Source organism: Chlorocebus sabaeus, chromosome 11, assembly GCF_047675955.1.
Source record: "Chlorocebus sabaeus isolate Y175 chromosome 11, mChlSab1.0.hap1, whole genome shotgun sequence".
NCBI classification, from domain to species: Eukaryota; Metazoa; Chordata; class Mammalia; order Primates; family Cercopithecidae; genus Chlorocebus; species Chlorocebus sabaeus.
Window position 1 is genome coordinate 25,807,830 of NC_132914.1, and position 15,698 is coordinate 25,823,527.

At 38.1% G+C, this 15,698-nt stretch overlaps 1 protein-coding gene across 9 annotated transcripts in view; it reads left to right on the top strand.

Moving 5' to 3' along the window:
- The window catches only part of IRAG2 (inositol 1,4,5-triphosphate receptor associated 2), a 113,728-nt gene that overhangs the window by 45,507 nt on the left and 52,523 nt on the right, over positions 1-15,698 (top strand). For 4 of the 9 annotated variants that reach the window (XM_037990252.2, XM_007967955.3, XM_037990253.2 and 1 more), the window contains exon 1: positions 12,430-12,680. Coding sequence is in view for 1 of the 9 variants with exons in the window: in XM_073020553.1 (XP_072876654.1) it covers positions 11,960-12,074; positions 12,518-12,680 (278 nt within the window). In the remaining 8 variants the exon portion in view is untranslated. Of the gene's footprint in view, positions 1-11,959; positions 12,075-12,429; positions 12,681-15,698 lie in introns of those variants that run through there. The other 5 variants (XM_073020554.1, XM_073020555.1, XM_007967956.3 and 2 more) reach the window with 3 other exon arrangements.

Below are 15,698 nucleotides of genomic sequence, written 5' to 3' on the forward strand. Positions count from 1 at the left end.
AGTGGGCCAAAGAGAGGCATGGACAGGAAAATTCTCTTATAAGGCTTGGCGAGGAAAGCAAATCTTGATTCGTACAACATCCGTCAGGATGTCTGCTCTTCGCCAGTCTTCCACCCCTTCCCCAAACCCAGGTGCTAAGGAATTATAGGAAATAAGACAGAAATCTCTGCCTCTTTGAAACTAACATCTAGTAAAGGATGCAAATAACAAACAAATAAACATATAATGTCAGGGAGTGGTATAAAGAAAATTAAATCAGGATAAGAAGACAGAGAATGACTGGGAGCATTTTAGAGAAAATAGCCAGGAAAGTCCTGCCTGAGGAGTAATGAATTGAGTGGAGACCTGAGTGGGGTGAGGGAGTGAGCTATGTGACCATCCGGGTGTGTTCCAGGCAGAGGAAGGAGCTGGTGCAAAGACCCTGAGATTGTAGTGAGCTTGGTGTTTTTGAGCAGCAGCAAGAAGCCGGCATGGCTGGGGCGGGATGGGGGCTGGGCAGTGGTAGGATGTGGGGCCAGAGCGATAGACAGGGGCCAGGCCACACACAGCCTTTGCAGTCCATGGTTAGGAGTTGGGATTTTATTGAGTGTGGTGAGAAGCCATCAGAGGGTTAGGAGCAGAGAAGAAATGTGATTTGTGTTTTGTTTTTGTTTTTATTATTTTCTTCTTTTTTTTTGTGATTTGTGTTTTGAAAGATCTGCTGGATGAAGAATTATTTATAGAGGGCAAAAGAGAAAGCAGGGAGACCAGTGAGAAGATTTTTCTTTTCTTTTTTTCGAGACAGGCTGGAGTGCAGTGGCGCGATCTCAGCTTACTGGAATCTCCGCCTCCTGGTTCACCCTCCACCTCCCAAGTTCAAGCAATTCTCCTGTCTCAGACTCCCAGTTAGCTGTGTGCCACTATGCTCAGCTAATTTTTGTTGTTTTTTGGTTTTTTTTTTTTTTTTTTTTTTTTTTTTTTTAGTAGAAACGGGGTTTTGCTATGTTGGCCAGGCTGTTCTCAAACTCCTGATCTCAAGTGATCTGCCCACGTAGGCCTTCCAAAGTGCTGGGATTACAGGCGTGAGCCACTGCACCCAGCCAGAGAAGAGGTTTTCAACAACAGATAATCATTTAGATATTCTGATATCAATTTACTGGTTTGTGACTCATTTTTTAAAAAGTAAGATATAAAATAATAGAGTGTATTACATATAGTAAGAATAAGTGGTGCTGAATTGAATTTTTGTTTCAGCTACGTGTGTGTATGTGTGTGTGTTTGTATACTGAGTTGAAATATAAAATATTTCATGATGAAAAAGTTATAGAGTTAGGAACAATTGCAGTTGTCCAGACGAGGGATGTAGTGTGGGTCAGAGTAATAGTCAGGGAAGTAGTAAGAAATTATTAAATTCGAAGTGTATTTTTGAGGGTGGATCTGATCAAACATGGGGGCAAGTTATATGTGTGGAGAAAGAGAGGAGTGATCCTTGACTTAGAGGCTTTTGATCTGAAAACCAGATAAATGATGTGCTATTTAGACAGCAAAGTCTGGGAAAGATGTAGACTGGAATAGAAATCAAGATTTATCATTAGAACATGTTGGCAGAGAGAACTGTTAGATTTAAACATACACACAAGCTAATGTATACCTCTTTACATGATAATAAAATTTCCGGTCAGGCACGGTGGCTCAAGCCTGTAATCCCAGCACTTTGGGAGGCCGAGACGGGTGGATCACGAGGTCAGGAGATCAAGACCATCCTGGCTGACATGGTGAAATTCCGTCTCTACTAAAAAAAACACAAAAAACTAGCCAGGCGTGATGGCGGGCACCTGTAGTCCTAGCTACTCGGGAGGCTGAGGCAGGAGAATGGTGTAAACCCGGGAGGTGGAGCTTGCAGTGAGCTGAGATCCGGCCACTGCAGTCTAGCCTGGGCAACAGAGCGAGACTCCGTCTAAAAAAAAAAAAAAAAAAAAAAATTCTATGGGAGAAAAATCTTCAAAGATTTATCATCTGTTGAATATCTTTAACAGATGATACCATCTAATTTTTTCTTGAGACAGTCTCGCTGTGTTGCCAGGCTGGAGTACAGTGGCACAATCTTGGCTCACTACAACCTCTGCCTCCCGGGTTCAAGTGATTCTCCTGCCTCAGCCTCGTGAATAGCTGGAACTACAGGTGCACACCACCATGCCCAGCTAACTTTTTGTATTTTTAGTAGAGATGGGGTTTCACCATGTTGGCCAGGATGGTCTCGATCTCTTGACCTCGTGATCCACCTGCCTCGGCCTCCCAAAGTGCTGGGATTACAGGCATGAGCCACCGCACCCGGCCCCCATCTGGTATTTTTAAAAAGCTATTTCTAAGACTTATGATTCATAAAGTTCATAAAACATGTTGTTCTATTGGTGAAAATACATATAAGTAATTGAAAGTATGAGTATTAATAAATATGGATTTATGGTGGTCCTTAAAGTCCTTTTGCTTTCTCTTGGAAGATAATGGACACTCTTGAGAACATAGACTATTTCTAGAAGATAGAAAAGTAGATAAAAGTGATGTCTTTAAAATCAAAATAAAAAAAAAAAAAGAAGAGGAGTGATTCCAGCAAGATGGTAGAATAGGAAGCTCTGGACTCTCCTTCTCTCCAGGAACACATGAATTCAACAACAATACATGAAGAAATTCCTATTGTGAGAAACCCAGAAACTAGTTGAGAGGCTTCTGAATCCTGAGTGAACGTGAATCCAGCTTCATCAAGGCTGATAGGAAAATTTGAGGAATCTTCATCATAATCCCTATCCCCAGCTTAGTGCCATGTCAGTGGAAAGAAACCTCCAGGTCTCAGCTTCTTCCTAGTGTGGTGGGGTGGGGGGAAGAATCAAAAAAAATGTCCAACCAACATTTCAACTTTCCTGGGGCCTGCCTAAGGTACTAGCTTCTGTTTCACTTGTCTTACAGTGCTAATAGGACCTGGCATACTCTAGATGCCTGGATACCACTGAAAATGAAGAAGGTAGTTTGAACTAGCATGTGTGAGCTTGCTGAGCCCCTACTCCAAGCTCAGTGAAAAGCCTTAGGTCTCAGCTTCTTTCCAGGGATGAAAGGATGGAAGAATTGGACTATGTATCCAATGTTTCAATTTTTCTGGATGCTGTCCAAAGAATTGGCTTCTGTCTTACCTGTCTCAGAGTACTATGAGACCTAGCATGCTCTAGATGCCATGGGGCTGCTAGAAACAAAAATGGTGGTTTGGATTAGTGTGAATGTTTGAGACCACACCTGGCCTCCAGAATCTCTTCCTGGATTGATTAAGGATTTTCTCCTGTATGAGACCAGTATGTGAAGACTGAGAGAGTTGGCTATTTTTTCTAATGCACAGTTAAAAAGAGTCAAGGAAAATAACGAAGTAGCAAGATATGTTGCAAACAAAGGGACGAAATAAGTCTCCAGAAACTGACCCTAATGAAACAGATAAAGGACTTACCTGACAGAGAATTCCATAAAAATGCTCAAGGTCAGAAGAAAATGCCTGTGCAAAGTTAGAATTTTAACAAAAAGAAAATACAAACACAGAATGTTGTAACGCTGTAATGGTTGTGGTTAAATCAGTTTTAATTCTTATATAGAAGTTAAAAGTATTATAAGTAAAAAACTATAAAAATGTTTATGATACATAACTAAAATATGTAGATTATGATATCAATAACAAAGTGTTTGAAAGAGAGAAGAAATAGTATAGAGTTTTTATATGTGATGGAATTTAGGTTGTTAGGTTAAAATAGGCTATTATAATTATAAGATGTTTTATGTAAGCTCCATGATAACCCCAAATAGAGCAGATACACACACAAAGAAAGGAGTCAAAGAATATCAATACAGAGAAGTCAACAAAACTCAAAGGAAGGCAAGTAGAGAGGAAAAGAGGGACAAAATAACTACAAGACAGAAAAATAATAAAATGGCAATAGTAAGTCCTTCCCTATCAATAATTACTTCAAATATAAGTGGATTAAACTTACCAATCAAAAGACATAGAGGGCTAAACATATTAAATTTTAAAAAGCCAAGATTCAACTTTATGCTGGCTCAAGAGACTCACTTTAGATTTAAGTACATGCATAAGCTGAAGGTGAAGAGATGAAAAAAGGTATTCCAAGCAAATGGCAGCCAAAAGAGTATGGGTAACTATATCAGACAAAACAGACTTTAAGTCAAATACTGTCATAAGAAACAAAGAAGGACATTATATAATAAAAGGATCAACTCACCAGGAAAATATAATATTTACACACCCAACATTAGAGAACCTAAATATATAAAGCAAACACAGAACTGAAAGGGGAAATAGAATAAATAGACAGCAATACAATAATAAGAGACTTTAGTATTTCATGTTCAATAATAGATAGAACATCTAGACAGAAAATAAGGAAATAGCAGACATGAGCAGCACTAGAGAGTAAATGGACCTAACACAGAACATTCGGCCCAACTGCAGTAGAATATACATCCTTCTTAAATGCACATGGAACATTCTTCAGGATATATCATACATTAGGTCACAAAACAAATATTAACAAATTTAAGATTATTGAAACCATACTCATTATCTTTTTCCTACCACAATGGAATCAAACTAGAAATCTATAGCGGAAGGAAAACGAATATTCACAAATATGTGAGAATTAAACAACAGATTCCTGAACAACAAATAGGTCAATGAAGAAATAAAGAAAATTACACTTGAGACAAATGAAAACAAAAGCACATACCAAAATCTTTGGGATGTAGAAAAAGCAGTACTAAGAGGACATTTTATAGTGATAAACACGTATTAAAAAAGAAGATAGATTTCAGATAAACCTAACTTTTTACACTTCAATGGACTAGAAAAAGAACAACTTAAGCCCAAAGTTCCTTCCCAGAAGAAAGGAAATAATAAAAATTAGAGCAAAAAGTTGTTTAAAATAGAAAAGCAATTAAAAAGCAGCAAAACTAAGAGATGGATTTTTGAAAAGATAAACAAGACAGACAAACCTTTAGCTAAACTAAGAGGATCAAAATCAGAAATAGAGGAGAAATTACAACTAGAACTGCAGAAATACAAAGGATCATAAAAGACTAGTATAAACAATTTTATGCCAACAAATTAGATAACCTAGAAGAAATGGAAAAAATTCCCAGAAACGTACACCCCATCATATTTCTTTATGAATCGTGAAGAAATGGAAAATCTGAAAAGATCTACAACCAGCCAGAAGTAATTAAACACCTCCCAAAAAAGAAAAGCCCAGTATGAGATGGCTTCACTGGTGAATTCTACCAAACATTTAAAGAAGATTAATGCTAATTCTTCTGAAATTCTTCACAAAAAAAAAAAAAAAAAAGAAAAGGAAGGTACATTTCCAAATTCATTTCATGAGGCCAACATTACCTTGATACCAAAGCCAGGCCAGTATCCCTGATGACGCAAAATCCTCAAGAAAATATAAGCAAATATAAGTCAAATTAAAAAGCCCATTAAAAGGCTTATACACCACGACTAAGTAGGATTTATTTTTGGGATGTAAGGATGGTTCCGCATATGCAAACTGATTATTGTGATATACCACATTAACAGAATGGAGGATAAATATTGTGTGTGATCGTCTCTGTAGGTGCAGAAAAAGCATTTGATAAAATTTAACAGTATTTTGTGTAAAAACTCTTAAGAAACTAGGAATAGAAGAAAATTATCTCAACATAATAAAAGTAATATATGGAAAACCCAGTGAATATCACTCAATGGTAAAAGACAAAGTTTTTCCTCTAAAATCAGCAACAAAGCAAAAATGCCCACTCTCACCACTTCTGTTCAGTGTAGTACTAGCCATAGCATTCAGGCAAGAAAAAAAAAAAAAATTGGGATGTAAATAAAAAAGGAAGAAGTAAAATGATCTCTGCAGATAACATGATCTTATTTATAGAAAACCCTGATGATTTCACAAAAAAACCTGTTAGAATAAAATTTAGTAAAGTTGCATGACACAAAATCAACATACAATAGTAAGTTTTATTTATATATGAGCAACATACAATAGTAAGTTTTATTTATATCTGAAAAAAAAATTAACACTCTCATTTACAATAACTTCAAAAAGAATACTTTAGAATAAATTTAAAGAGGTAAAACACATATAATAAAAACTACAAAATATTGATGAGAGAAATTAAAGAAGACACAAACAAAAGGCATCCTATGTTCATAGATCGGAAGAGTTAATGTTGTTAAAATGTCCATAGTACCCAAAGCAATCTATAGATTCAATGCAATCCCTAACAAAAATTCTGATGGAATTTTTTTACAGAAATAGAAAAAAAATCCTAAAATTGTGTGTGTTTTTTTGGGTTTTGTTTTTGTTTTTGTTTTTGTTTTTGTTTTTGTTTTGAGACGGAGTCTCACTCTGTTGCTCAGGCTGGAGTGCAGTGGCGTGATCTCAGCTCACTGCACGCTCCACCTCCTGGGTTCACGCCATTCTCCTGCCTCAGCCACCCCAGTAGCTGGGACTACAGGTGCCTGTCAACACACCCGGCTAATTTTTTTGTATTTTTAGTAGAGATAGGGTTTCACCGTGTTAACCAGGATGGTCTCCAGCTCCTGACCTCGTGATCCACCAACCTCAGTCTCCCAGAGTGCTGGGATTACAGGCGTGAGCCACCGTGCCTGGCCCTAAAATTCTTATGGAACCATGAGGGACCCTGAATAGCCGAAGACAATCTTGAGAAGAGAGAACAAAGATGGAGACATTACCATTCCTGATGTCAAAATATATTACAAAGCTACAGTAATTAAACCAGTATGGTACTAGCATAAAGACCGACATATAGACCAATGAAACAGAATAGAGAGTCTAGAAATAAACCAATGCATAAATGGTCAATTGATCTTCAACATAGGTACTAAGAATATGTAATAGGGAAAGGATAATCTCTTCAACAAATGGTGCTGGGATAACTGGACATCCACAGGCAAAAGAATGAAAGGAAATGGGACTCTTATACAATAAACAAAAATCAATTAAAAATGGATTAAAGATATAAGTGTAAGACTTGGAACTGAAAACACCTAGAAGAAAACATGGGGGAAAGCTTCATAATGTTGGTCTTGGCAAGTTTTCTTGGATATGACACCAAAAGCACAGGCAATGAAAGCAAAATAGACATGTTGGACTACATCAGTCCAAAAAACTTCTGCACAGCAAAGAATACAACGCAATGAAAAGACAACCTATGGAATGGGAGAAAATATTTGTAAACTATACAAGGGATAAGGGGTTAATTTTTGTTTTTTGTTTTTGTTTTTTCCTTTAACTTTTAAGTTCCAGGGTACATGTGCAGGATGTGCAGGTTTGTTACATAGGTAAATGTGTGCCACAGTGGTTTGCTGCACAGATCAACCCATCACCTGGCCCAGTATCCATTTGCTATTCTTCCTGATGCTCTCCCTCCTCACCCACTTGACAGGCTCCAGTGTGTGTTGTTCCCCCCAATGTATCCATGTGTTCTCATCATTCAGCTTCCACTTATAAGTGAAAACATGTGATGTTAATTTTCTGTTCCTGTGCTAGTTTGCTGAGAGTAGCAGATTCTAGTTCCATCCATGTCCCTGCAAAGGACGTGACCTTGTTCCTTTTTATGTCTGCGTAGTATTCCATGGTATATATGTATCACATTTTCTTTATCCAGTCTGTCACTGATGGGCATTTTGGTTGATTCCATGTCTTTGCTATTATGGATAGTGCTGCAATGAACATATGCATGCATGTATCTTTATAATAGAATGATTTATATTCTTTGGGTATACACTCAGTAATGGGCTTGCTGGGTCAAATGGTATTTCTACCTCTATCTAGATCTTTGAGGAATTACCACACTGTCTTCCACAATGGATGAACTAATTTATACCTCACCAACAGTATAAAAGCATTCCTTTTTCTCTGCAACATTGCCAGCATCTGTTATTTCTGAGATTTTTAATAATTGCCATTCTGACTGGCATGAGGTGGTATCTTATTGTGATTTTGGTTTGCATTTCTCTAATGATCAGTGATGTTGAGCTTTTTCTCATGTTTGTTGGCAGCGTGAATGTCTTATTTTGAGAAGTGTCTGTTCATGTCCTTTGCCCACTTTTTACTTTTTTATTTTTTCGAGACAGAGTCTTGCTCTGTTGCTCAGGCTGGAGTGCAATGACATGGTCTCGATCTCAGCTCACTGCAACCTCCACCTCCCAGGTTCAAGCAATTCTCCTGCCTCAGCCTCCTAAGTAGCTGGGACTACAGGCATGCACCACCATGCCCAGCTAATTTTTGTATTTTAAGTAGAGACAGGCTTTCACCACATTGGCCAGGCTGGTCTCTAACTCCTGACCTCAAGCGATCTGCCCACCTCAGCCTCCCAAAGTGCTGAGATTACAGGTGTAAGCCACTGCATCTGGCTTAAAAAAGTGGTTTTTAATGTTTTTTATTTTTTATTTTTTATTTATTTTTTTGTAAATTTGTTAAAGTTCCTTGCAGACTCTGGATATTAAACCTTTGTCCAATGGATAGATTGCAAAAATGTTCTCCCATTCTCTAGGTTGTCTGTCGACTCAGATGATAGTTTCTTTTGCTATGCAGAAACTCTTTAGTTTAATTAGATCCTATTTGTCGATTTTTGCTTTTATTGCAATTGCTTCTGGTGTTTTCATCATGAAATCTTTGCCCGTGCCTATGTCCTGAATTGTATTGCTTGGATTTTCTTCCAGGGTTTTTATAGTTTGGGGTTTTACACTTAAGTCTTTAACCTATGTTGAGTTAATTTTTGTATAAGATCTGAGGAAGGGAACCAGTTTCAATTTTCTGCATGTGGCTAGCCAGTTCTCCCAGCACTATTTATTAAATAGGAAATCCTTTTCCCATTGCTTGTTTATGTCAGATTTGTCAAAGATCAGATGGTTGCAGGTGTACAGTCTTATTTCTGAGTTGTCTATTCTGTTCTATTGGTCTATGTATCTGTTTTTGTACCAGTACCATGCTATTTGTTTACTGTAGCCTTGTAGTATAGTTTAAAGTCAGGCAGCATGATGCCTCCAGTTTTGTTAATTTTTCTTATGATTGTCTTGGATATTTGGGTTCTTTTTTTGATTCCATATGAATTGTTAAATAGTTTATTCTAATTCTGTCAAGAATGCTAATGGCAGTTTAATGGGAATAGCATTGAATCTATAAATTACTTTTGGCAGTATGGCTATTTTCATGGTATTCATTCTTCCTATCCATGAGCATGGAATGCTTTTCCATTTGTTTGTGTCCTCTCTGATTTCCTTAAGCAGTGGTTTGTAGTTCTCCTTGAAGAGGTCTTTCACTTAAGGGGTTAATATTTAGAAAATATAAGAAACCCCTACAACTCAAGAACAAAAAACCCCACAAATAACTAGATTTAAAAATAGGCAAAAGACTTGAATAGACATATCTCAAAAGAAGACGATAAATGGCCAACAGGTGTACGAACAGATACTCAACTAATCATTAGGAAAATGCAAGTTAAGACTATAATTAGATATTGTATCATACTTCTTAGGATGGCTATTATTTTAAAAGATGACTGGGCGCAGTGGCTCACGCCTGTAATCCCAGCACTTTGGGAGGCTGAGGCAGTTGGATCACAAGGTCAGGAGATCAAGACCATCCTGGCTAACATGGTGAAACCCCGTCTCTACTAAAAATACAAAAAATAAAAATTAGCCAGGCATGGTGGTGGGCGCCTGTAGTCCCAGCTACTCAGGAGGCTGAGGCAGGAGAATGGTGTGAACTCAGGAGGTGGAGCTTGCAGTGAGCCAAGATTGTGCCACTGCACTCCAGCCTGGGCGACAGAGCAAAACTCTGTCTCAAAAAAAAAAAAAAAAGAAAGAAAAAAAAAAGTGTTGGTGAGGATGTAGAGATACTGGAGTCCTAGGGCACAGTTGTGGGAATGGAAAGTGGTGCAGGCACTATAGAAAATGTTATGGAGGGCCAGGTGCGGTGGCTCATGGCTGTAATCCCAGCACTTTGGGAGGACGAGACAGGTGGATCACGAGGTCAGGAGATCGAGACCATCCTGGCCAACATGGTGAAACCCCGTCTCTACTAAAATACAAAAAACTAGCTGGGCATGGTGGCGTACGCCTGTAGTCCCAGCTGCCTAGGAGGCTGAGGCAGGAGAATCGCTTGAACCCAGGAGGTGAAGGTTGCAGTGAGCTGAGATCACGCCACTGCCCTCCAACCTGGAGACAGAGCAAGACTCCATCTCAAAAAAAAAAAAAAAAAAAAAAAAAAGTTACACAGTTTTCTCAAAATATTAAAAATTAAACTACTATTTGATCTAGGGACCCCAATTCTGGGTAGTTATCCAAAATAATTAATATCAGGACCTGGAAGAGCTATTTGCATTCCCATGTTCATTGCAGCATTATTCTCAATAGCCAAGATTTGGGAACAACTTGAATGTCCATGATGAAAGAAAATTTGGTATATAAATACAAGGGAATATTATTCAACCTTAAAAAAAAAAAAGGGGAATTCTACCACATATGACAACATGGATAAACCTGGAGGATGCTATCCCAAGTAAAATAAGTGAGTCACAGAACAACAAATACCGCGTGATCCCAGTTATCTGAGGTATCTAAAACAGTTACACTCATAGAGGTAGAAGAAGAATGGCGGTTGCCAGGGGCTAGGGGAGGGGACATGAGGAGTTGCTACTCAATAGGTATAAAGTTTCAGTTATGCAAGATGAAGATGTTCTAGAGATCTGCTGTACAACATTATGCCTATCGTTATTAACACTGTATTGTACACTTAAAGTTTTGTTAAGTGGGTAAATCTCCTGTTCAATGTTCCTACCACAGTTAAAAAAAAAGAGAGAGAGAGAGAGTGACAACTATAAGCTATTGAAGGATGCTCAGTGGAATGTGTGGTGATGTAGGCAGCTTTTATTTTTGCTTAGGATTTTGTTTACTTGTTTACCAGCATGGTAAGCATTCTGTGGGAACATTCTTGCCTCTCACGTGGTCCGTCTTGAAACCAGGGCTGGATTTGTGCCAGCGTGCTGTGGCATTCTGACTAAATGTTAACGTTTGAGAGGCACGCACAAGGCCTACAGCTGACGATGTCTTCCTTGTTGTTTTGCAACTCCCAACATTTATCACCACTTTGAGTTAAGGTCCATATTCAAGTCAAATTGTTTCCAGATAATCATTGATGTGCTGGCATGTAACACACATTAAATAATCTCATCTGCGAACAGAGAGTAAGTGCATTTTTACATGTTCTATAGAATTGGACCCAAATGAGGTGTAATGTAATGGCACCATGAGATCTGTGGTGGGGAAGGGTGGTGGGGAGAAGAGCTTCAGCAAAGAGAGGACTAAAGTAGAAATATCAACCGCCAGCTTTCATCTGTGCCTGGGGGCGGTCCTTCCTGTGCTCGTGGCACGTGTTTATACTATGATTGGCAACCCTTAAGGAGAAAGTTTAAGGTCATGAAACAAAGTTCTCTTTCCTTTTCTTTTCCCTCCCCCTCACCTTCACCCCATTCCTTTCTTTTTCTGTAAAAGCTAGCTGTGATGTGTAAATATTGCACCTGTCACCCTGACCTCATTGTAGAGCCATCTTCTGAGCAACTGGCAACTGATGTTAAGTGCTATGAATGCAATGGGTGGGAACCGAACACACCAATGTAAAAGATGAAACTGGAAGTCCTTATCTGTAAAGTGAGGGTGTCAGGCTAAGCGACCAATACGCTTTGCTTAAGATTTTATATTTGTGAAGCATTTATATGTAAATACTTTCACTTTTTCCTCTGATCTCTAAGGAAGTGGTGTTAAGTTTGAATTTGTCACAGTTTCACAGGGTGACTCTTAGTTGAAATGTCACTGACGACTTGTGGTTTGGACTTTTTTTTTTTTTAACTCCAGTCAGAAACAACTAGAAGCCATTAAACAACTGCAAGAAGATGCTGTCAACCAGGAAGGCATCCTTAGGAAGAGACTCCAAGCAGCCAGCCAATGGCTGGAGGATGCGAAGGAGCAGGTAGGGTGGCTCATGGCTACGTTAGATTCAGGGGACATCTCCTTAGATGCCCTGCAAACCATGAAATAAAAATGGAGGAGGAACAACAACAACAAACAAAAAAGAAAGCAAAGAGGAACTGCAAGTTCAGTCCCTAGCGACTAACAGTGAGCAGAGGAAGTAAAGGGGGAGTTGTGAGAGAGGCGGTGTCAACAGCCTGCTGATGAAAGAGGCGACTCTGCAGAAAGAGGCAACTTGACATATCAGGACTTCAACCGCTGTAGAAATAGCTCAGGCATACCAAGCCCATGCAAACACAGAATTGCAGAAGTTCAGGAGAGGCTTATCACTTCCCTGAGAAGAAAAACACATTTTCAGTTTCGCCTGCATCACAAGAGTGAGCACTCCATTGCTTTCTTTCCTGGCCACACTGCTACAACCCAGTACTAACTGTCCATATCCAGGGCAAGGATCGAGATCGAGAAGCTCACTCTGCCAGTGAAAAAGCTACGTCTTTACTGCATAAATTAGAGGAAGCAATTTCGGAACAACGGAAACTTCAAACTATAAATACTGAATTATCGAACACTTGCCAGGCACTTCAGCAGAAGACAAGGAAACTGAAGAGTGAGTAGCAAATATTCATTTATGCCCCAGTTTTTGTTCACCCTGAGGTGGGGCATAGGACTCCAGATGTTTTTCTAGATTACAGCTAGGATATTATTCCTGAATTTATGACAATGAAATGGTTTGAGAAGGCAATATTGTGAGGCTTTCAGAGAGAGGTTTGCTGAGTAGCTAGGTGCATGCATGGGTTTAACCATTAACTTCCCTTTTTGCTTTTTTATTATAAGCTGGTTTTGTCTGTGGCTCTTTTTTTCTTTTAAAATTAAATAAAACTTCTCAAAATTTCTAAAAGTAAACAAGGAGAAAAATCTAGTATGCATGGTATATTTGAACTTGTGAGTTGTTATATATTATTCTCTGATTTTATTAGCTAGTTTTTTCCTCTCATATGGTAGAAAAGGCCTTGCCCATCTATTTTCTTTGGTAATTTTGGGGGATTGGGCAAAATAATTATGAATTCAATGTTTATCAAAATATCAAACATGCGTGAAAATTATTTTAAAGTTTTAATGCATTCTCTACATACATATTTTGCATTTTAAAAATTGGAATATTTGTCATTTTTCTGTATTACCCAAAAGTGTATAAACATTTACCAGAGATTTATGTGAGAAGACAATTGTCACATTACACATGTCAGATTAGCTATAAAATTGTTTCATTCTAGAAACATAATATGGTAAAAATAAACCTTACTTATTTAGTCATTTATCAGACAATTGCTTTTGTTCAGCCAGTTTCTTGTTCTAGCAGTATAAATGCTCTTTTTATAGAAAGTTATTTGGTTTGAGAAATAAACAATTAAATATAAGCTCAAGGTAGGCTAGAGATGAAAAATTTCAGACTTGTGCTTGTTTTGGATTTATAGTGCCCTTTCTACTATTATCTGAGAAAGCTATTGAGGAGTTTAAGAAATAGTCTAGTTTTAAAATAGCAATGGTTTGCCGGGCACGATGGCTCACCCCTGTAATCCCAGCATTTTGGGAGGCCGAGGTGGGCAGATTGCTTGAGCTCAGGAGTTTGAGACCAGCCTGGATAACGTGGCAAAACCCCGTCTCTACAAAAATTACGAATAAATAAATAAATAAAATGTCAAAATAGCAACGGTTATTCAATATGTTATTGTCATAATTTTTAAACCTTTATGAAGTTGCCAGTTTTCAATAATTCTAAATATTGTGATTCACTCTGTTAGGCTGGCAAGGCAGTCTTTAAATTGCATAGTCTATGTATTATTTTACTACTGCTCAGAGGGCACTGGAGAAGGTTCCCTTGTGATTAGAACTGTTCATGTTGAGACATGAATCATCAGGCATTCCAAAGTTGGTTTGAGGTGTGTCTGCTTTAGACACTGTGCCCAGGACTATTCTTTTGCTCCAGTTTGGCTTTTGATTAAATCAATATTAAATCTGAGTCTTATAAACTGCTAAGAATTTGTTCCCCTTCCTCACTACGATTTTCTTGCAGTATTTTCTTAGAAGAGCTAACTTTTCTAACTTATCCCAAAGTACACGTTCTTGATATTATGAACTTGCTATTGCTGTCTTCCCAGTTTATCTTCACAGCATAATAGATTCAAATACACTTAAAAGCCAAATATGAAAGCTGCCCTGGGTTAATACGTGTATTTTTTTCTGCCTGGATAAAGTAAAGTGGACACTTCCTTTCTGTCTTGAGTTATTTATAACCTGTCCAGATTTATGAAATCCCTTACTTGTTACTTGTATCTTTTGCTGCCCAAAAAACCCGTAGAAATCAGGATTTTGCTCGTATGACCATTTGCTTATGATCTTTCTAACAATGCCCTTTAAATTCAATCTTTGAAAGAAGAGGGAAATTTAGATAGCACATATTTTCAAAACGGTCTATGTAGCAGATGTTCCAGATAGACTGCGAACAAATGTCAGTGAGTACAGTTATCACACAAACACGTCCACGCACATCCCACCGTGACCACTGCCACCCCGTGCTGTTTGAGTTCTGAGTCAGACATCTGATTCTGAGTCAGAAAACAAAACATATTTATATCTATTTAGCTTTTCTGAAACTCTCTGGCTAGTTTAATAAATTCACAAAGTATTTCAGACAATTGTTTTCTGATCCATCTAAGTTGCATCAGCACGTTGGGTGGGGATGCAGCTGGTTTGTCCAAATGTTCAGATCAGTGTGCATAATGTTCACACTAGCACTGGAAATTTATATATGACATTTGATCAGAAATCCTGAACTTTATCTTGAATAAATAATATTGTTCAAGTTTTCAATTGCCATCAGAACTGGAGTGATTTATAAGGCAATTCATGTGCATGATGTCCTTCAAGAAATGTGCCGTGAAAACGGTTCAACTGCTTGAAAGGTCACTGATATATTTTCCTTCTTCTGCGTCTAAACTTTGTTTATATCTCAGTATCTTGTTAATATACACTTGACTGGATTATAATTGGTGTTTGCTTTAAAAGGGAAATTTTTTTATTATGCTTTAAGTTCTAGGGTGCATGTGTGCAATGTGCAGGTTTGTTACATATGTATACATATGCCGTGTTGGTGTGCTGCACCCCTTAACTCGTGATTTACATTAGTTATTTCTCCTAATGCTATCCTTCCCCCATCCCCCACCCCACGACAGTCCCCACTGTGTGATGTTCCCCACCCTGTGTCCAAGTATTCTCATTGTTCAGTTCCCACCTATGAGTAACAATATGTGGAGTTTGGTTTTCTGTCCTTGCAATAGTTTGCTCAGAATGATGGTTTCCAGCTTCATCCATGTCACTACAAAGGACATGAATTCATCTACAAAGGAAATGTTTAAAAGCTTATAGGATGTGTATATAACATATTAGGGTGAATCTTATGTACAGAAATCATGGACTAATTGATACAATCCAAAACTATCACCCCCTTACTATTCACCATCTCTTGTTCCCATCTGACATAAAATCTTTATGGAGTCAGTCCTCTAACAGACAATGAGAGAATTACCTTTAAGAATCACAAATTTTTGCTTGAAGACAGATCCTG